This window comes from Ambystoma mexicanum, chromosome 4p (assembly GCF_040938575.1).
Source record: "Ambystoma mexicanum isolate Mex_15411 chromosome 4p, UKY_AmexF1_1, whole genome shotgun sequence".
Lineage (NCBI taxonomy): Eukaryota > Metazoa > Chordata > Amphibia > Caudata > Ambystomatidae > Ambystoma > Ambystoma mexicanum.
Window position 1 is genome coordinate 111,319,585 of NC_090927.1, and position 23,548 is coordinate 111,343,132.

Below are 23,548 nucleotides of genomic sequence, written 5' to 3' on the forward strand. Positions count from 1 at the left end.
CCCTTATATACAGAGGGTCTGATGGAGCCGAGCCGAACATCTTCTCCACTCAAGGGTTGACTGCACGAGTGAGCAAGGGTGTTAACAAAGAGGGGGCCAGGCATTTTTTCGTTCAAGAGGGGGATAGCTTGACTGATCGGGATCTTTTCTTTAAGGATATTTTCCACAAAGTCTGAATCAGGGACGGCTGCTTGGGTTGTGATCTTAAAATGATGAGAAGCCTTCTTAAGTAGTTTGTTAAAAAGCATCTGATCATTGATGTGCAACAAATCCCTGGGTTGAACAACCAGAGGAGCGTCCAAAAAATATTTCACTGGGTCAGGGTCCTGAGGAGGCATAGAGTGCCATATGCCCTGATCCACTGTGGGGTCCCAGTCTGGGTCATGGCCAGGGTCAGGGACATAGTAGATGTTCTGGTCGGGGTCATCTGGGTCATCCAGAAACACATCCACCTGGGGATCCTGAGGACTGTGTTCTGACAGGGAAGCAAACTGTGCATCTGGTGAAAGGAGTCTCTGTGACTTCTGAGGGGCAGGGCTGGAATCAACAGACCCATGGCATTTGAGAACATCACCAAACTGGCCTGTGAATTTCATAATCTCTGTCATTTTGTCCATACAGGCCTCAAATGTATCTCTGGTCCACATAGAGGAGCCATGAATCATCAGAAGGAAGAAAGAACTGTGCAGTTGGAGCTGGGTTCTGCTGCAGGGCCCTAGAAATCGGAGAGGAGGCCGGAGAATAGCCCTCAGGCATAAGGGGGGGTGCCTTTTTGGGCCCAAAACAGGTGGCCAGGCTTAGAAAGCCTCGGGAGCATTTTGACAAAAGGACCTGCTTCGGGGTGTCTTTCGCTGCTACTGCATCGAGGGTGGGGGGGGTTTAAAAGGAGTGCCCACTGAAACAGAACACTTATCACTGTGCGTAGGACGCAATGGCAGGCACGCAGAGGGCGTCGAACTGTGAGGTACAGAGTGCCCCGTCGAGATTATGTGAAGGGCATGTGGGCGACAAAGTCTTTCTCAGTGGATCTGTCGAGGAAAAGCGCAGGGGTTGTGTGTTTATAGGAAGGTGTTGTGTGTGTGCCTTTGTCGCTGGGGTGTGACTTCCCCATCGTGCTGCCAGTGGTATGCTTGTCGGGGCCAGAGACGGACATTGGGAAAACGCGAGGATTCAATCGTAAGGTCAACAGCCTCCGAATCAGAGCCGCGGATGCTGACAGACTCCTCGCCTGAAGCGCTGCTGGGGTAGTGACTATCGGCATGCATAGCATAGGCCACCCACTGCTTTGTGCGTCTGTCCTTGAGGGTCTTGGGGCAAAAGAGTTTGCAGGCCATGCACTGTTGCTCATTATGATCACGAGGGAGACACCCATTGCATTGGCGATTGGTGACTTTCCAAGGAAATTTGCCATTGCAAGACGGGCAGAATTTAAAAGGTGTCCTCTCCATAGCAGAGGGAAAAGGCAGCCGACCAGAGAAAAGAAAAAAGAAGGGCGCAAAGCAAAGGCATTCACGAGAAAGTCAATAATAAAGGGCCCAACTCTCCCTACTCTGAGACTGGGCCTGAGGGCCGAAGCAGCATGGAAACCATTAGCTGAGCAGTCAGCAGAGGGATTGTCAGTGAGGCAGGATCAAGCGTTGAGTAGCCATCGAAACAGCCATCGAGAAGATAAGCGCGAACCGCTTAAGAAATGGATCAGCAATATTAACTCTTATGAGCTCTGCATATGTGCGACCGACTAGATAGGCGAGAAAAAACAATCTATAGGACCTCAACACGTGAAGGATTTTGGGTACACTACACGTCAAGTTAGGGATAGCGTTACAGTCACGCCCATGGTCGATATCCCTTTGAAAAAAGATGCAATACTCTGCGGTTACCACTGGATGTCAGACTATATGCACAGCATGTGATTCTAAGCAGATTCACAAGCATCAGAAAACTAGTTATGCAGATCTTGGTTTTGGGGTGAGTTGTTAAATTGCCCTCAGCACAATTGTATCATACGTGTAGTTTATTGTTACAGAATTGCTGATACACTCCCATGGTGCCGTCAAACAATTTAATTATAAATTATGCTTTAAACAATTCTAATAGACTCCCAGTTTGGTAAATCACAGAGTCTCTGTAGTCCACATGGATCCTAGATCGTGCCCATTTGAAAACCCCAGTGCACTCCCGCCCTGCATGTGGAATCCCACTTTTACATTCCTTCTTAGCCCAATTGCAGCACGCTCCCAGTTGGACCATTTTAGTACGCATTCATAGTTTGCTCCCCACCAGTATAGTCTCAGTTTGATAATTAAGTATATATCAAAGGTGACTACCCCACAAATCCTCAGCTTCATACCCACAATACATTATCAATCTGTCGCGATCATTTCAGAGACCCTCAAGGCGTACAGCCACTATAGACAGGCATGCAAGTGTTACGCCTGTTTTAACACTAGGGAATTTTCAGTCTTTTTGCAAGAGGGGTGGGGAGGGGGAATGGAACGTCAGTGCCTTTTTTGCCTTGCATTTATGCTCCTCCTGCAAAAAATAAATGTTTTTTTGACGCCAAGCTGACACTTACAGGCTGATAATAAACCAATGGATTCCTATGCAGTTCGCCTGCTATTAGCGCTTGCTGCAAGCAGCAGGATTATACAGGAAACTATTGTAAATGACTCCGGCAAGAGTATCTTACAATGCTTTTCAATAGGAAGTGTAAAGAAGAATCTGTCAGGTTAGTGAATTTGATTTGCACTTCTTAGTGCAAATGTTTAAATTGCATGGAGGAACCAGAATGCACGGAAATGCAAAAGAAAATGGTCCTCCTCCTCCAATGTACACTTTAGGGAAACAGACCCCAGTGCATAACCGGGTTCACAGTATGCCCCCAGTTCACCAGCCCTAATGTACTACCCAGCTTGCACAGTCACGATATATTCATGGATGCATTCCCAGTTTACAAAATACCAGTATATTCCTTGTTATGGGTGACCCTCCCAATGTGCATTGCCCCTTAAAGGGGATGTGTTCCTCCCACGTGTATTGCCCCTTTAAGAGGGGCCATGACTGTGTCATGGCCCAAGCTAATAAAAGGAGCTCCTGCAGGCACGTGAGACAGAGCCGCTGCAGACTCCCAAAGAGGAACGACTGAGTCTGTCGGCCGCAGGCCTACCCGTGGAGGCACAGGCCTGCACGCCCTGATGCCGTGGGACCCGCATGCCAGGATGGCAGCCGATGTCCGCACGGTCAGAGGCCTGGCAGGATGTGACCCCACTTCATGGTGCTGATGACCCATAGCACCAGGGGGCCTGCCGGATGTCCAGGGCAGGCCCCAACCCCCACACATAGTGGGACTGTGTGGTGCTATCAGAGATAGCACCCCGGGGTGCCTGCCGGATGACCATGGCAGGCGACCCCCAACATTCCTAGTATGCAAAATCCCTGAAAACATCTAGCTGGGGGTTACCAGGTGGTGCGTGTTGTCCTCTATGCACAAACATGCATCCCCCACAGTCCAATGCAGGGGTGTTGCTAGGTCTGGAAAAGGTCCGGGGCTAGGCTAATGTCGGGACTTGGGGCTAGCTATAGCCTTTTGGATTTACCCCCTCAGCTTCTATCCAGGGCTACAACCAAAAGACAGCTAGCGACGCCTCTGGAATGCCCCTTGAAACACGGAAGACATTAAGAAAGACAATCCTGCACAGGTTACGGTCCTGACACCTAGAACTTTCTACCACAGTGTCCAACTTGCCGTCTCCTCACACACATTCACAAGAGAAGAATCTATTTTTCAAACCCCAAACCCACGCATTTGTAAAATCGTACCCACATATGCGCCTGCGAACCGCAGAGCTTTCTGTGTACGCCCCTTTACTTGTTTCTATGTGAACGGTCTGCTGAATCATGGGGCTACGCCTACAATATGTGAATACCCCCAGCAAAGTATTAAATAAAATACAAATAAATCCCACATTGCAAAATGCCAACTTATTCCGAGCCTGGCAGGCCCAGTAATTTCCGTTTCGACAAACGCAGCACATTGATTGTTTAACAAATCAAGCAAATTCTCATTTTTAACAACCCCAATACAGTTCCATTGTACAAATCCTGTCATTTTCTATTTTTGCTAATCACAATATAACCCCATTTTCATAACACAACGATTTCCCAATGTGCTCAAGGCCTTTCATAGTTTGCTCCCAGTACCTTGTGTAGTGCCACTTTCACATTCCAAGCATGTCTCCACTTTGCACCGTTTCCCAGTATTCACAATTTCCATATATATTTACTTTGCACGATTTCTGCATAATCCCAGCATACTGTTAAACAATTATGGTATGCCCCACTGTGCTATTATAAAATCGCCTCTTGCTTCCTATTAGTGGTTAAATCATGTTAGCACATCCGTATCCTAGTATTACAGAACTCAGGTATAGTTTCAGTTTGCACAATCCTGGTAAACTCCCATATCGAGTATCCCAGTATACTCCCAGTTTGACATTCCCGGTCTTCCCAATCCGTTTACAAACACACTAGGCTCCCATCTCCAGAAAAGTCTGCATGCTCCCAGTTTTTGCCGATCCCAGTATATTGCCAGTTTGCAAAAATCAACTATACTCCCAAATGCACAAGGTCAGTATTCTCACAGTTGTCAACCACAATCATGTCCCTACTTGCACAATCATTTTCACACATCCAACTGTGCACTCAGTTTGACTTTCCATTATATTCACAGTTTAACAAACTCAGCCCGTTCCTAGTTTGACAGTCGCATCACACAATCAGTTTGAAAACACTGGAACAGGCCCAAAGTCACACAATTCAAGAGCATGCATCCATTTGCAATTCAAGAGCATGCATATTCTGCCATTTGCAATTCAGAGAATGCATATATACCCATTTCCAATTCAGGAGCATGCATATACACCCATTTCCAATTCAAGAGCATGCATATGCACCCATTTCCAATTCAAGAGCATGCATATACACCCATTTCCAATTCCAGAGCATGCATATGCACATGCATATGCACCCATTTCCAATTCAAGAGCATGCATATACACCCATTTCCAATTCCAGAGCATGCATATGCACATGCATATGCACCCATTTCCAATTCAAGAGCATGCATATACACCCATTTCCAATTCCAGAGCATGCACATGCATATGCACCCATTTCCAATTCAAGAGCATGCATATACACCCATTTCCAATTCCAGAGCATGCATATGCACCCATTTCCAATTCAAGAGCATGCATATGCACATGCATATGCACCCATTTCCAATTCAAGAGCATGCATATACACCCATTTCCAATTCAAGAGCATGCATATACACCCATTTCCAATTCCAGAGCATGCATATGCACATGCATATGCACCCATTTCCAATTCCAGAGCATGCATATGCACATGCATATGCACCCATTTCCAATTCAAGAGCATGCATATACACCCATTTCCAATTCCAGAGCATGCATATGCACCCATTTCCAATTCAAGAGCATGCATATACACCCATTTCCAATTCCAGAGCATGCATATGCACATGCATATGCACCAATTTCCAATTCCAGAGCATGCATATGCACATGCATATGCACCCATTTCCAATTCGAGAGCATGCATATACACCCATTTCCAATTCCAGAGCATGCATATGCACATGCATATGCACCCATTTCCAATTCAAGAGCATGCATATACACCCATTTCCAATTCCAGAGCATGCATATGCACATGCATATGCACCCATTTCCAATTCCAGAGCATGCATATGCACATGCATATGCACCCATTTCCAATTCAAGAGCATGCATATACACCCATTTCCAATTCCAGAGCATGCATATGCACATGCATATGCACCCATTTCCAAATCAAGAGCATGCATATGCACCCATTTCCAATTCAAGAGCATGCATATACACCCATTTCCAATTCCAGAGCATGCATATACACCCATTTCCAATTCCAGAGCATGCATATGCACATGCATATGCACCCATTTCCAATTCAAGAGCATGCATATACACCCATTTCCAATTCCAGAGCATGCATATACACCCATTTCCAGTTAATGAGAATGCATATGCAGCCACTTACAATTCAAGAGCATGCATATATACATCCATTTTTCACTGTGAAGCATATTAGTTTAGTCCTAGTTTTACAATCTGGATATGCTTCCATGTTTCTAAATCCCAGTACATTAGGCCACGTTTCCCAGTTTGCAAATTAAGTGAGTATTCTCAATTCCAGTATACATGCATTACTACAATGCCAGCATATTTCCAGTTTGCATGACCTGAGTATATTCCCAACTTGACCATCCCTTTATATGAGCAGTTTGTTCAACCACGCTATTTTCAGTAGGCCAATATATCAGTATATTCACAGTTTAACAATCTCTCTGATCTCCCATTTTGGCAGCCGAGTATATTCCAGGTTGGAACATTTTCCCTGTTGCAAATCAACTGGTTAGAGATTCTTTTAGGATCCTTATCAGCTTGGCACTTTACAAAGGAAAATGTTTGGCATACAATCAGGTTACGGATGAACGCCATCTCTGCGGTCCGGTACATAAACAAGCTAGAGGGTGGCAAGGCCAATAAAATGACAAACCTAGAAATTCCTTCTGGGAGTTTCAGCACAGACCAGGGGTCAAGCAGAATTCCTTCAAATTCCTCCCAGTTATAGACAAGAGGGTAGCAGATTGGTGCTGTCCTCACTGGGAGGATCAGTGAGACGGTGCCTTCACAGGCAAGTATTTCAGAAGTGACAGGACCTGGGGTCACCCTCCACCTATCTGCATCCCAGCTCAATGCTCAGATTTGGAAATGGTTCAGCTGGAAGCCAGATCTGATGGCCCTAAGTACGCCTATTTCCAACATTGGGGTCAGGGGTCGATGGACACAGGGTCTCACAGACGGCGTAATTCTTCATCAACAATTCTTGGCCATGTCATGGATGCACAAGTGACTGGACTAAGAGGACAGGAAGCACAGTCTTTATTATAAGGCAAACGGTTCCACAGAAAATTCAATGTAATCACGAAATAGAAGAGTCTTAGCATATACAAAGCCAAGTCTACCAACCCCTCCTGATGTTACCACATCCTCCCAACTCTTGTCACCTCCTTCTACTTGCACCACCTTTTCAAAGACATCAGGTCCTGACGTTACTACCTCCTCCAAACCTTTGCCACCAACTAATGATCTTACCATCTCATCTGGTCTCCTACCACCTCCTCCCCGACTCTTCCTACCTTCTACACGCTCCTTTTCTCCTCCTATCGCTTTTAATAGCCTCCTCTTCTACAAAGTCCTCGTTACACGCTCCAAACTCCTGCAACTAGTGAAGCCGTTATAAACAAAGTACTGGCCTCGCTCCGTCAGACGACTGGTCTAGGGGTTGTAAGAACTGCAGACCTTAAATTCCTTTTGCGGTATAAATTGACCAATGGCACATCCAGGATAGCAGAGACTGTATACTTGTGGGGTGTGGCAGTAGTGATCTCCCACTGTTTTTATCCATGTGTAATGTTTTTCCTAAAACCTCATCTGATGTGAACTTGGTAGTGAATTTCTTGTAAACCTTAATTTAGCGTGAATAATTAATCGGGAATCTTTTGTTATTTGCTGAATTTTCAACTCCTATTTTTGTGCATCTGTTTAGTAAGTTGTTTTGCTTGGTGTTGTGTATTGTTTGTACCATTGGTTTATGTTGCGCTCTGAGGTCCATGGGCGTGTAGCGCATTATACAAATGAATATAAATACATAAATAAAACTGGCAGTTGCAATCTGTTCCAGTGACCCACACCTGGGGCTGCTTTGATGTGAGGGCAGTGGACCAAGACTATGGGCATCATTACGAGGAAGGCGGTAGAGGGTTAACAGCGCCGGTAGAGCTGCCGGCGCCGTTAACCCTCTACCGCCTCATTACGAGGTCTGCTTGCGGGTCCCGCTAAGGACTCCAGGTTCCACCAGCTGTCTTAAGCGGGACCCGCTAGCAGACCAGGATGCTAACAACGGGCCCGTCATTAACGGGCCCGTTGTTAGCATCCTCCCCATTCCCATTGAGCCCTATGGGGCCTCGATTGAGAATGGGGATGTACCGGGTCCGGGTCCCAGGAAAGGGAATTACCGGGCCCTCCAAGGTCGGAATGGCCTGGTAATTCCTCATTCCTGGAACCCGGACCCGGTACGCGGTATGGGGGTAGCCATGCCGCTAAAAGGGGCATGGCTACCTCCCTACTCGTAATGTGGCACTATATCTAGCTGGTCCACCATCTTGGATTTTAGATTCACTTTGCTGACCTTTCCCGATGCTGCCTGCACTGTATTGAGGACTTGGGTGTTTCCAGCATGTGAATTGCTGGTTCTAAATATGCAGCGTAAGCCTTGTACATGGTTTGATTTACTGCTGGCAAGGTGCGTGCAGTGACCTTCATAGTTTCTTTCCCCTGCGTAAGATTCTATTGCAAGGTAACATTGCAGCAGAAACAAGTCAGTTTCTCTATGTCTCAGGAATCATACATCGTATCCATGTTTGTCATGCGTCCGCTGTCATACATAATTTCTTTGAGATGACAGGTGAACAGGTAACAGTACTCTTGTAACGGTTTATTGAGAAGCCTCCCTCAACATGGGAAGTTCCTTCCCTCCCTACTCAAGGTGTGATGCAACAAACTGTTTAACAGATTCTTTTATTCAGCCCTATCTCAGCTTCATATCATGCCCCTTGGATCCCTTCACCTGCGCTACCAATGAGCCAAGAACTAGGCCGGTGTACAGGAAATATATTTGTATTGCTTTGAATTATGGGTAATAGAAATCCCACTAAACTACACACGCCACCTTCTTTGTGGCTCACCATTAACTTCTTATTACCCAAATGAATTACACAAATTAGTTTAAAAAAACACACAAATCACAATTCTTTACTTTATACAAATTTCACTTCAATAAATGATTAAACTGATCAATAACCAAAACACTTATAAATGTAGTGCTGGGAAATTTCTATTTTCCCGTGGGCTTAAAAGGCAAGCAGTAGGAATTCAAGATTGGTACAAATACATATGGCAATTATGATTCCACCCACACTTTCGGTGTAAAATAAACACAGCGGTTTGTTTTTCAGAACCCCCCTAACGTTGGTTAGTGTTGGGGAAGTCGAATTTTAGACCACCCTCCACTGAAAGGTCTGTGAAAGGGGGAAGTTGGACAAAAAGATTGAACATATTTAAGAACAGACACCCCTCTTCCTTAAAGAAGTCGGGGTCAACAGGACAAAGAGGATTACCCAATTAAATTATAGGCTATAGTTTTTCAGCACAGACTGGGAATTGGCTTTGTTCATTTCGATTCTTAAAAAAAATCACCCAGTAGAGTTCCACCAAATGGGGAATTAATTAAATGTATCTTTTAGTTAAGTAGGCTAAAGATCTACACAGTTTTGCAACCCCCCCGCCCACCCACTATAAAGGGAAAGGATTTAAGGCAAACAGATTCCCCACCTTTTGGTTACAAAGGGCTCAGTTCTACTTACATAGAATGCCTCTGTTTAAAGTTCAGGACAGCCAGCTCAATGTCAGGACAGTCTGGAAAAATAGGGCAGCGGCCTGGTCTCTCCACTCTTAAGGATGGCCTCCTGCTCTCCACCATTGGACCCAGTCAGCTTTAGGCCTTCCTAGCAATAGACAGCGCCACGCATGATGTGCTTGCAGCTGTCAGATGGTAAGTTGCAGCAGCACTCTTTTGATGATAAATTTCCGAAGCTCGTCTCCTCCTACTGCAGTTCCCCTTATATAGCAGTGATGAGCCCACCAAGTTTACAATCTTGGGGGAAGTACTCTGCCAGAGTTCTCACAACTAGGATTGGACAGTTACCCTTCTCTCTCCTACCGACTCCAGCCCATCTCTACTATGGATTGGTTTAAGAGTCTGGAGCAGGCATATGGCAGCTTAATTTAGTAGCCCCATTTGTACTCATGTCAATTTTTGGCAAAAACTAGTTATGTGGCAGAACTTCATAATTTTACTAATAACTGCCATAATATACATATTTTCTGATTCAGCTAATCATGGGGAATTAAATAAGACAACAGTCAGGTCTGCAACATGTTACATGGTCATGTGGTAATTTTCTGCCGTTTCTGTAAAAAGCATAATAGTTATGAATACGTCATTTGTTTCCCATGTTCCTAATTGTATCTTCCACCTGTTCACCAACTCTCACATTCTGAACATTTTCAGATCAGCCAGAAACCTAGTTTAACTGCCCATTAGAGTTCCCAAACTCGTAGGTGCATGAATTTGATATCTCCAAAATCGCCTGGAAATTACCTAAATAATTGTACATGAAGAAAATGTGCCTTATGGTTGCTAGGAAAAAAGCCTAAATGATAATAGTACTTTTAAATGAATAGTAAATCTTCCATGTGGGACAAATGCCAATTCTCCTGCCTCCACGCCATATGGTCTTTCTGGGCTCGTCTGTAGCCAGAGTTTGTATTTTTCTCTTTGAAGTTGGAGTTTCAGCCTCCTTCTTGTGTCCCCCATTTCCACACATTCTGGTCATCCTCAAGCCAAGTGAAATTGTCCTGCAGTAACTGCCTTCAGAGCCAGCAAGTCTGGGGATCTCTGTGTTTTCCACACCTTTAGCAGGACACTTTTTGTAGTTTGTAATTAGCTGGGGAATGTAAAATCCAGACTGGTAGTGGGGGAGTTCTTTGTGAGGTGTCCCACAGCAGGCACAAGGACTTGCCTTGGGCTGACATTTTTCCATGGAAAACAAAGTGGCTCTTCATATGTCAATAGTATTTTGTATGCAAAACATAATATACATTACTATTTGTCAACACGCACCAGGTCTTTTCCCTGACATTTCTCCTGTTAGCAGTGGTACAATTTTCACATCTAAACTGTAAATATACATGCCTAGTTGTTTTTGTGACAGTGTTTAAAAATCCTGTTTTTCATGTGAAAGTGACTTTTGATTTTTCTTCTTGCTTTGTGAATTAAAATGCTGTTTTTCCTTGGGTAATGGCAGGTAGGCCTTTTTTCACAGGGCCCTTCAGTTTTCATTTGCAATCACAAATGCAAAGCCGTTTTTGTGTCAGTATTGAAAAATCCTGCTTTTCATGTGAAAGGGACTTCAGTTTGGGGCCTTTGAATGCACCCCTCAGTCTTGCACTCACTACTTTCATTCAGTACTTGGAAAGATTCCTCCTCAAAGAAAAAGCCTTCCCTTTCAGTGTTGGTGATCTAGGTTTGGCTACGCTGAGCTTTAGGATCTTTCAATTGGTAAATAGACATATAGATGATTATAAGGGCCTATATCGAAGCTTAAGTCTCCAGCGCAGGATTGCCCTAATGGGCTCATGAGTTGGCCAAGGACTAGACAGTTGTATGTGCACTGTGGCCAGGCAATGTGCCTGTTGTGAAAAACCAGAAGGTGTTTCACTCCCCAAACCCCGGGGATCCTTTGTTCAGGTGGCCAGGGTACAGCCATCACCTTTGTATATAGACCCTGGGGGTGGACAAGTGTGGCAGGATCACCTGAGTGAGATGTCCTCGGGGAGTGGGGCAGAGACACCCAACGGTGAGACGTGGTATCCTCCTTCTTGCAATTACCCAAAAACGCACACCCCCTCTACCATTTTTGGACATTTCCAAACACACAACATCTTCCCCCTCACCCCCATCTTCACATAGTATGATATGATATGATATGGCATTTGTAATGCGCCTATACACAAGTGTTTCAAGGCACGACGAGGCAAGGGAGGGGGTAACAAAGTTAAGACAGACAACGATCCTACTAGGCCAGGTGTCATTCAGATCGCGCAAGTGCAGGGGTAGAGGGGAAGGGACAAGTGCAAGAGGAAAGGGTGAGGGGAAAGTGCAGTACAGGGGTAGAAGAATGACAAGATAAATAATAAGGGCCAGCTGGTGGCAAGTGCAAGGTAAGTGCAGACAAGTGCTGGGAGGGAGGGCTGTAGGGATGCAGAGACAGTCCCGCAGTGCAGGGGTTGCCAGGGAGGCAGTGCAAGGGGAGAGTGGCTGGGCCAAGGACCGAGATCGGTGAGAGTGGCCCAGTTGCAGAATCAGTGCAGTTTCTGTGAAGAAGAAGAGACGATTGGGCGTAGTAAAGATTACCTGTATAAAATACCTTACGACACAAAGGAAAGACTACCACCAACCACCCCCCTGTTGTCCCACTAATGAGATCAGGCAGGGTTGGGAACTTAATTTTAATTACTCACAGCTGACTTCACTTGACTCTCCCAGGCAGCATACAAGGCGCAGCAGGAAAGCACACTTCGAGCGAGTTGGGGATGCTAAAAGGTGCAAGAAGCCTGAGGAAGACCAAAAGCGCTCCAGAGACCCTAGGAGACCTGAAGGAGGAGAAAACCGCCCTGACAGTGGCACTGCGAGTTCAGAGGAGACTGCACTGTGGAGAGGGAGCTGTACTTCCAGAAAGCAAGACCATGGGCAGTTGGGTTTGCCTGGCAGTACCCACAGCAAGACTCCTCCCCTGAGATAGGCAGGCGAACCCAGGTCTCGGAAGGCCTGGTGGAGAGAGTCTGACCTAAGAACAACATCCCCTTTTAGCTTCTGCAACTCCCAATGCCAGAAAATTTCATTTTGGGGAGCTGTGAAGTGGGAGCAAAATTAGACCAGTGCATTCTGGGACTAGGAGTCCCAAGACCTTTTTTGTGAATTGCGAATTTTGAAAGGAGGCTCGAGCCCAACTGAGGGAAACCTTCTTAGTGAGCTGTGAATCGTGAAGGGAGGCCTGAACCCAGCTGAGGGAAGCCTTCAATGCGAATCGAACCTTGCCGAACAAAGCAGCACCAGTAAAGACAGCACAGCCGGTGGTCGGAGTGACTGAACATTGGGAGGCCCAGAAGGATACCGTAGACAGAGTCGTCCGGTGCCATGTGGGTGCCCATTTGAAAGTCTCTGTTAGGTATCCAACTGATGCTTTTTGTTGAAAATGAAATCTGGCAATCGAATGGTCCTACAACAGGTCAAGCTAAATCCTGTGCACATTCGAAAGTCTTCGATAAACTAAGGTGAACTACAATTGGTCCAAGCCCGGCTGAGGGAGATTAATTGAAAAGGGGAAGGAACTGAGCCTGGCTGAGGCGGATCCGCGGTGAACCGTGAGTCACCCGAACTAAGGTGAACTACAATTGGTCTGAGCCCGGCTGAGGGAGACTAATTGAACACAGGAAGGATCTGACCCCGGCTGAGGGGGATCCTGGGTGAACCACGAGTCACCCGAGAATACGGATATTCTCTGAACTTTGTGAAAACTAGGATCTGAGCCCGGCTGAGGGGGATCTGCAGTAACGATTGTAAAATAACAGGGATCTGAGCCCGGCTGAGGGGATTCAGGGTGAAGCACCCGTGTTGAATACTCGTAAGAAGAAAAGAACTGTGTATCGTATTTTTGTACAACAGTCCCTCTGAATATAGAGACTTTGATGAGAAAAGAGACTTGGGCACAGAAGGCCCTGTTGCTGGAAAAAGAACTGTATCCTCGTGTCGAAGACGCCAGAGTGTGTGATTTTCTCGAGCAAACTGCCTTGCCCTGTGCCAAAAACATGGGGTAGGGAGGCCCAATGATCCTGACTTATCATTTTGATGAACACTACTTTCTTTTAATGAACTACACCCCACATTATTTGTAAATTAGTAGTAAGGCTATAGTTTTTTTAGTATGTACCCTTTTATATTTACAAGATTCCACTAGGACTGCCTTCTTCATTATTTGATGGTCGTAGCTTGCTCCAATCTCTAGATTTAAATTTAGATAGGCGTTTATCACAGCCTTGTGAGAGTTCAATAAGCACCCTTGAACTGTGGTCACTTGTGTCGGTCTTACTATTGCCACCATGCATTCCAATGTTCACTTCCAAGTCTCGGAGACCGTGACAAGGTGGGCAACAATCCTCTTTATAGCGCCCCTAGGCCACACTTGCACTGGAGGGGGTAGCACCAGGCCACCTTCCCAGTGGTCCCCAGAATCAAGCCGGCGAATGTAAGTAAGTCCACATGTATGGCACCCTTCTGCCATTTGTGGTTGCCTCTCTGTATGTGGTGTGTAAGAAAAAGGGGCAGTCATAAGTGGGTTAGTGGGAGAGAAAGATACAAAACCTGTTGTGTTGATGGGTGCAGGTCAGAAGTACCCGGTAATTGTGTGCTGATCTGCTTTCTATGGAATTGGCAGAAACATTTGGGAGCATGTTATAAATAGAGAAGAGCTCATTGACTGAAGCGTTTTGGGTCTGGTTTGTTGATGTGCTAACTGCTAAGCCTCTGGCTGCTGTCTGTGGAGGAATCGTGTGTGCAGTGTAAGGTGGTAGGAGATCTGAGACGGGAGGCGGTTAGTAGCAGAAGAGGGGTGTAGGCCTCAAATGGCTAGAAGACCTGCAACCATTCACTCCAACCACTGGTCTCTTGCAGACAGGTCCCCTTACACTATCTCACAAAGCCACTGTCAATCTCTTTCTCTCTCAAATGCATGCAGCGTACCCCATGAGCAACAAAACCAGCATCTGGGTGCTGGCAGAGGAGGGAAAGTGGGCTGTCTACAAACTCTACTCATTACCATAAGGATAATGGTATGAGTTATGGGAAACAAGAACTTTCGGTTCAGAGAAAAGGCTGCTTGAAATGTGAGGACCAAAGGCCCCCATGTCACCTTCCTCAGTATGTTGGTTGGCAGGCTGAGAAACCTCATGCTAACATGCTCATGTGCGGCGTCCAGTGGCCTGTTGGGACTTTTGTCTGCTATTGCAACAACTGTTGAGGACACCACAAGGTGTCAGGTGTTTGTTTCTTGGGGGGGGGGTGGTTAGAATGCCTACTCCCTTCTCCCAGAGGTCTACCCTGCTGTCTCCCATAAGTCTCAAACTCCTCTCACAAAGGGCACACAGCCACAGGCCAGAATAAAATTCCCTCTGCATCCAATGTCTCGACACACCAGGTGTTGAGGCTGTAAACAGAACAATGGTTTCAGAGTGTTGCTGCATGGGGTATTCACCCACATTTTAAGGGCTGTCCTCTTCCAGTTAGAGGGAGGGACTGTCAAGAATAAGCATTTTCACAAGCTGTCCAAACAGCTCATCCCCTGAAGCCAGAAAGGTACCGCCTCATCCATTAACAGCTATTTACCAAACGAAAGAGAGGAGAGTTGCCTTTCTGGAATGTTTCTGGAATAAAGCGCAATGTCATAGGCCAGCATGCAGGAATATGGTGTCAGTAATGCCTTTCTGGAATAAGGCGCAGTACCATAGCCCAGCGCACACTGTGCTGCTACTGCTCTGCCAGGAATACTGGGGTTATATGGTGTCAGCAATGCCTTTCTGGAATAAGGCGCAGCATCACAGGCCAGCACACGTTGTGCTGCTACTTCTCTGCCAGGAATACTGGGTTATATGGTGTCAGCAATGCCTTTCTGGAATAAGGCGCAGTGTCACAGACAAGAGCATGCTGTGCTCCTACTGCTCTGCCAGGAACTGGAGTTATGGTGTCAGCAATGCCTTTCTGGAATAAGCACAGCGTCATAGGCCAGCACATTCTGTGCTCCTACAGCTCTGCCAGGAACACTGGGGTTATATGGTGTCAGCAATGACTTTCTGGAATAAGGCACAGTATCATAGTCCAGAACATGCTGTGCTCCTACTGCTCTGCCAGGAATACTGGGGTTATATGGCGTCAGTAATGCGTTTCTGGAATAAGGCACAGTGCCATAGGCCAGCACATGATGTGCTCCTATTACTGTGCCAGGAATCCTGGGGTTATGTGGTGTCAGCAATGCCTTTCTGGAATAAGGTGCAGTATCATAGCCCAGCACACACTGTGCTGCTACTGCTCTGCTACTGCTCTGCCAGGAATACTGGGGTTATATAGTGTCAGCAATGCCTTTCTGGAATAAGGCACAGTGTCATAGGCCAGCACATGATGTGCTGCTACTGTTCTGCCATTAATACTGGGTTTATATGGTGTCAGCAATGCCTTTCTGGAATAAGGCACAGTGTCATAGGCCAGCATATGATGTGCTGCTACTGTTCTGCCATTAATACTGGGTTTATATGGTGTCAGCAATGCCTTTCTGGAATAAGGCACAGTGTCATAGGCCAGTGCATGTTGTGCTCCTACTGCTCTGCAGGAATACTGGGGTTATATGGTGTCAGCAATGCCTTTCTGGAATAAGGCACAGTGTCATAGGCCAGCATGTGCTGTGCTCCTACTGATCTGCCAGGAATACTGGGGTTATATGGTGTCAGTAATGGAATGGGAAAGCACCTCAGGCTTGTTGAGTACCAGTGGTTAAATTGTTTCTCAGTGGAATTCGCAAGGTGGATATTTTATAGCACTCCTAATCTGTATTGGTTGGTCATTTAAACGTATCAAGAACTAGTGGCCTATCAGTAGACCACTCTTTGGTTTGTAGGTAATTAAAAGTTGTTAGGATCAGCAGACTTCCCGTACCCAAATATTCCAAAATGAAGGATGGGAATTTGGGGTTATGCACCAGTAATTAGCATTCATCATTTAAATACTACATTTCAACACTGGTGATGTGTACAGTGGCATTTAGGGGAGTGGCAAATGTGCAATATTGAAGGAGGAGTATTTATTGCCTCAGGTGTCTCTTTTCCCTTCTGTTCCTGTACCAAGAGAAACTTATGCGTTATTCACATTTCAGGATAACCCAACATTATGCGTTGTTAACCATTTTCATAGTATGAAGCACTAACAGATAATTTAAGATCATTTGCTAGGACCGGTTTTTCATTTTGAATACTTATGCACCTTTTCCTCTTCTATTTCAGACAGATGGGGGAAAACGCGCACCAAGAGAAGCGCTCTATCCTCTAGTGATGCTCTGGCTTCTAAAGCCTTGGTTGGGGCTGGGCTGGATTGGAACATATTCCCAATTTGACTGCGATGTCTAATACTTCAAACCTTTATACATTTTAGTGTAAACTGGTTTTGCATGCGTCGACTGTGTTTCTCTCGCATCTTCCGAGAATTAATAATAGGACGGTCCGGCCATGTAATATAATTCTGATTAGTCCCAGCAGGGTGTGCCATACAGTTGTGTTTCTATTAATGGCGTGGAGGCTCTGGGGTGCATTTAAAGGCACCAAACTGAAGTCCCTTTCACATGAAAACCAGGAAATGTCAATACTGACACAAAAACGGCTTTGCATGTGTGATTGCAAATGAAAACTGAAGGGCCATGTGAAAAACGCCTACCTGCCATTACGCAAGGTAAAGCAGCATTTTAATTCACAAAGTAAGAAGAAAAATCAAAGGTCCCTTTTCACATGAAAAACAGGATTTTTAAATACTGTCCCAAAAACGGCTATGCGTGTGTATTTGCAGTTTAAATGTGAAAATGGTACCACTGCTAACAGGAAAAATGACAGGGAAAACGACATTGTGCGTGTTGACAAATCGATATGGCAATTATGATTTCACCCACACGTTTGGTTCAAAATAAACACAGGGTGATTTACGGGTATGATTTTCAGACTCCCCCTCCTACTTTGGTCTGTGTTGGGGAAGTCAGACAGAAAAATTGGAATGATTTGGGAAATTTGGGATTTCAGACCTCTCCTCAACTGAAAGGCCTGTGTTAGGGGAAATTTGGATAAAATATTAGACTAATTTAAGAACAAAGACACCCCTCTTCCTTAAAGAAGTCGGTGTCAACAGGACAAAAAAGATTACCCAATTAAATTATAGGCTATCATTTTTCAGTGCACACTGGGAAGTGAGCTTTGCTAATTTCAAATTTGAACAGAAATCACCTGTAGTGTTCCACCAAATGGGGAATTAATTAAATTAATCTTTTTAGTTAAGAAGGCTAGGGATATACACAGGTTTTCCCCCCTCCCACTCCCCTATAAAGAGAAAGGATTCAAGGCAAGCAGACTCCCCACCTTTTTGTTTCCCAGTGCTCAGTTCTACTTACCTAGAAAGCCTCGGTTTAAAGTTCAGGAAAGCCAGCTGCATGTCAGGCCCTCTGGAAAGATAGGGCAGGGGTCTTGCCACTTCACTCTCAAAGATGCCCTCCTGCTCTCCACGATAGGACCCAGTCAGCTCTTAGGCTGTCCTAGAAGTAGACACCTCCACCCAGATGCACTCTCAGCAATCTCCTCTGGTCTTTTCTTGCAGCTGTCAGATGGTACATTTCAGCAGCTCTGTCCTTTCCTCGTAGTGCAGTCCCCCTTACATAGCAGCGATAACACCACCAATTTTACAATCTTGGGGAAGTACCCTTCCAGAGTTCCCACAACTAGGAATGGACAGTTACTCTTCTCACTCCTCCCCACTACAGCCCCTCTCTACGGATTGGTTTAAGAGTCTGGAGCAGATATATAGCAGTTTCATTTACAAGGCACATTTGTTCTCATGTCAAGTTTTTGGCAAAAACTAGTTATGTGGCAAAAACTCAGAATTTTACTAATAACTGCCATTATATTCATATTTGCTGATTCAGTTAATCATGGGAAATTAAATAAGCTGACAGCCAGGTGCTCACCCTGTTGCACGGCCATGTTGGAATAGTTATGAATATGTAATTTTTTAGCCATATTCCTAATTGTACCATCCACCCATTCACCAACTCTCACATTTGGAACATTTTCAGATCAGCCAGAAACACATCTTAGATGGTCATTAGAGTTCCCCGAGTCGCAGGTGGATGAATTTTGTATCTCCAAAATCATGATGAAGAAAATCTGCCTTATGGTTGCTGGGAAAAAGGCCTAAATGATAATAGTTCTTTTAAATGAATAGTAAACCTTCATGTGGGACAAATGGCAATTCTCCTGCCTAAAGGCCATATGGTCTCACTGGGATCGCCTGTAACCAGAGTTTTTTTTATTTTATTCCCTTTGTGTTTGCAGCTTGCTCTTTGAAGTTGGTTGTCCTGTTTAAAATTGGAGTTCCAGCCTCCCTTTTCACATCTTTTAGTCATGCTCCAGCCTAGCAGAACTGTCCCGCTATCACTGCCTTCAGAGCCAGCAAGTCTGGGAAACACTGGGGTTCCCACACCTTTAGCAGGACACATTTTATTGCAGTTGTAATTAGATGGGGGATGTCAGCCTTCTAGTGGGGGAGTTCGTGGTGACATGTGTCTAACAGCCAGCAAAAGGGTTTGCCTTTGGCTTAGAGACACTTTTTCATGAAAACAAAGTGGCTTTTCCTTTCAAATGTCTGCTGGTATTTTGCATCCGAAACATAATATACATTATTTTTTGTCAACATGCACCATGTCCTTTCCCTGACATTTTACTGTTAGCAGTGGTACATTTTCACATTTAAACTTCAAATGTCGTTTTTGTGTCAGTGTTTAAAAATCCTGTTTTTATGTGCAAGGGGCTTCAGTTTGGGGCCTTTGAATGCCCCCACACTATACAGTTGTAATTCTATTAATGGCATGGAGGCAAGTATTTTCCCTCCTAGTAGGGTGTGAAATACAGTTCTGATTCTATAAATGACTTGGGGGCAAGTATTTTCACCTTCTAGTAGGGTGTGCCATACAGTTGTGATTCTATCAATGACATGGGGTGGGTATTGTCCCTCCTGGGAGCGTGTGCCATATGGAGGGGAGTACTTTCCCTCCTTGCCATGCCGTAGGAATGTCCGGGCCCTGCCATAGAATTCTGATTGGTCCTAGCAGGGTGTGCCATACAGTAGTGATCCTAGTAATGGCATGCAGTTGAGTACTTTCCCTGCCTGCCATGCCGTAGAAATGTCCGGACCAAGCCATAGAATTCTGATTGGTTCAAGCAGGGTGTGCCATAAAGTGGTGATCCTAGTAAAGGCATGCGGGAGAGTACTTTCACTCCCTGCCTTGCCATGGTCTACATGTTTTATCCTTGATCCTAGAAATGCCTGTCAAGCTCAACATGTACTTTCCTCATGGACTGTGGAGGTCGCTGATCGAAAATGCTGCATTCGGGGTCAGATCTTGCACTAAAGAGAAAGTGTTGGGGAGCAAATGGGAGAGCACTAAATAATGGGTGTACATTTAATGTTTGCACACTATGTTCCTGTTGGTGTATTAAAAGAAAGAGAACTGCATAATACTGGCATGCATGCCATGATTAAAATGATGACAGTCCATTGTAATCGTCTGGGACTAATTGACATTAAACAATTCTGCAGAAAGCATCCAATCTGCTCCGGGGAAGGGACGGGAATAATGAAATGGTGTGTGCATGTTGTCTGCGGCCTAGGTATAAGTGAAGGTGAGCCTGCAAGCAGGCCTCCACTGCGTTTTATTGTATGCAAGAAATACCATGGTTTGTGTACGAGGGGTAGAGAGAAACCCAAGTGACAGGAGGAAGTCTGTCATTGCACGTAGAAAGCACATTCCTACAAAACTATTCTACAAAAGCAAATGACCGTGTTTATATGCTTGCACTTATCTGGTGCCAAACAGTTCCTTCCCGTTTTTTTCTGGCAGGTTCTGCAACTGAGCAACTTGCCCAAAGTCACCCAATGTGGTGAAGTGGGAAGCTGGGATTAAAGCTCTGGAATCCTGCATCCGTTGCACTCTAAACATAAAAGTCACATTAGAACACAGTCAAACGGACATGTTTGCAAATTGCAATGAATCCTTCAGACACGCAGGCGCACCAATCAATATCACAATGGACAGCGCACAAAGATTTTAGATATGAAATGTGTCCTTATCATTGTGGACACGTCACAGAATCCCACAAATAAGGTCCTGGTACTTGTGCACTTAAATACAAAAGCCTTTATTACTATGCAGTGCAAACCAAAGGTGCAGAATCCCTCTGCAGCTGGTATTGCATAAGGTGTAAATGCTGGATTCCATGTATGCATTGCCGCCAGAAATTACACAGGGCTCATATGGAATCCGCCTGCTAAGCTGTTAATGACAGGAGGATTCCATATTAATGCACAGGTTTACGCCGGAATGAAAATGTCCTGTTGGATTTGAACCATAGGGTTTTTGTAGGGGAAGCAAGGCAGATCCAGTTGGCCTGCTCCGTGCCCCCACTCCACCAGCAAAAAGCATGAAGAGCCTCGGAGCCTGAGTGAAGGCCTTAAACCTGGTGTAAGGACCTGAGCTTTTAGACCTTTATGTATACTCCAGGGAGTTAGAACATCAGGGCCCCAGAAGGGAATGGGGCCACAGATTAAGGGACCCAGGCACTCATAATAGCCACCGTGGCTGGCGGGGCATGGGAAATGTACCATATGGGGTCTGTATGGAAAAATACTGCATGCCGTAATTACCGCATAATTATGGACTATGGTGCTACCCGTAAATACCCCATAGATTTAGCACCACCTTTAAGGTGGTGGAAAAAATATTTTGTTTCTTCTACTTCACAAACCGTTTTGTTCAGTATTTTAGGGGATATAATATAGGACACAAGGATGCAGCGTTCCCCCAAATATGTGAGCATGCGCAGATGATAACTTTCAGCAGCCCTTCTGCGTGTGTCTGAGCCACTGAACGTCCCTATCCTTCAAACAGGGATAGAATTGCATGTTAACATTTTAGAAAGGTGCATGGGGGTATTTCTGAAATACTACATGTTTGTGGTAGCGTTCTGGTACTTGTGGACTCCTCAGAATACTGCCCCCGGCGAGGGTAAGTACCGCGTGCCATCATTTAATCTGCACTTCTACATTTCTCCGATTGTCGGGGTTCGGACAGTGAAGTGCACGCATTTCACCCCAGCCCAGGACTGTACTCACATAATAGTTGACGATGAGCGTGTCTTTGTAGTCCTGGAAAAGAGAGAGAATGAGGGTGTTAATAGGGAACAATGAATGCTTCTTCCACTGACATGGGTAAAACGTGCAGGTATCAGTGGTGGAAGGGGAACAAGGAGCGAGTGGTAGGGCCGGGCAGTCAGGGGTTGGGCATGGGGCATCAGGATCACAAACCTTGCTGAACAGTGAATCTGGGATTTTAATCCACACTACACATGTGACCACACACCTTCCAAGCTTTACTCGGTACACATAGTTTGGATTTCAAAGCCCACAGTAATAAATTCTTGCAGAGTTTACTTACAAAAACCACAAATTGCATAATAAAGCCACATGACAGCATGTACATCCTCATAGAAACATGGTAAGCCAGACAAATATCACGGTGGCTGTAATTTTCAGATCCTGAATGGTAAACTATAAATCCCAGAATGCAATATAATGCCAACCTGAAAAATCTAGTTAACCTCACTCTACTTTCCGTGATTTAAGACATGTAATAAAATAGGTTATGTAATAAACTCAGATAGATATTGACATTCTTTGCAACAGACATCCAGCTCATCGTTATTCCTGATGTTGGCAACAATTGATTAGTGACATAAAGCAACAGACATTTTTTTGTATGTCAAGATAGTAGTCATCATGGATATAAACAAATGGGTGGTTTGTGTTGCTCACGTTAACTATCACAGATTTGCAAGGTAACCAGCGAGACGTATCCTTGGCCTGAAGCCCAGGGACTTCATCTTTCCAGCCCTGAAATCTCTCCACTGGATCCCGGTGGCTGCAAGGATAAAGTTCAAGACCCTCTGCATCGTCCACAAGGCTTTCTGGGGCTGAGGCCCTCACTACATCCAACTCTCTCTTCTGAAAAACCTTCCTTCTAGAGCCCTTCCCTCGGCTACCTCCAACTCTCTGAGGCTCAGATTCTTCTCCAGGTTGAGAGTGGGGGCAGATCTCTCTCCTCTGCAGGTGCGCCCCTCTGGAACGACCTCCCAGCCCCTCTCAGACTTCAGCCGGACCACCTGAAGTTCCGGAAACAGCTCAAGACCCTCCTTTTCTCCTCTGCCTTCTCTCTCTTGCTAACTTATCTGTCTGCTGTGCCGACTGGTTGCTTGGTTCCCATAGGGTCTCAGTGGGTACCAGGCCCCTTCACGACCAGTCTTCCTTTGCAATGCCTCTAGGCCTACTGCGCACTTAGGGGCTGTAACTGTAACATCTACAGCCCCCTGCCACCTTGCACTTACCCAGAGCCGCGCTGCCCTGGCTGCACTTACTGAGACAGATGAAAGAGGCTTTCCCTAACTCGTTCAGGCAAGAATCACTGTCTTTTTAATTATTTTTCCCTGTATTGACCCTACAAAAGTTTTAAAAGAATACTTCGAAATTCTACACATTAAGCTGTGCAGAGTGCCAACTCAAATATGGTATTCCCGAAGTGTCTCTATTACAGATGGTATTATTCCACTTGTTTTTCCTCCGAGCATTGATATTAAGCCCTTAATCAGAGGAGGTCTACAAGGCCTACCAGTTTCAGTGGCTTTACCAATGTGCCACTTTCTTCAGGGCCTCAGCACCCCTGTGGGTGCCGACCCAAAAGAGACACTAGCACACGGAGACCCTGATTTTTGACCTGCGAGTACAGAGCAAGGTACATGTGGGGGAATTATTTACCCCTCAAATCAGAGGAGGCATCCCACTAGTGTTTGGCATGGCAGAAACTGCAACTGGGGTGCAGTGATCAGCTGGAGCG

At 45.5% G+C, this 23,548-nt stretch overlaps 1 protein-coding gene across 2 annotated transcripts in view; it reads right to left on the bottom strand.

Moving 5' to 3' along the window:
- The window catches only part of MPV17 (mitochondrial inner membrane protein MPV17), a 1,213,029-nt gene that overhangs the window by 66,824 nt on the left and 1,122,657 nt on the right, over window positions 1-23,548 (bottom strand). For both annotated transcript variants that reach the window (XM_069605498.1, XM_069605497.1), the window contains exon 7: window positions 21,775-21,807. In XM_069605498.1, coding sequence (XP_069461599.1) covers window positions 21,775-21,807 — 33 coding nt within the window. The remainder of the gene's footprint in view (window positions 1-21,774; window positions 21,808-23,548) is intronic.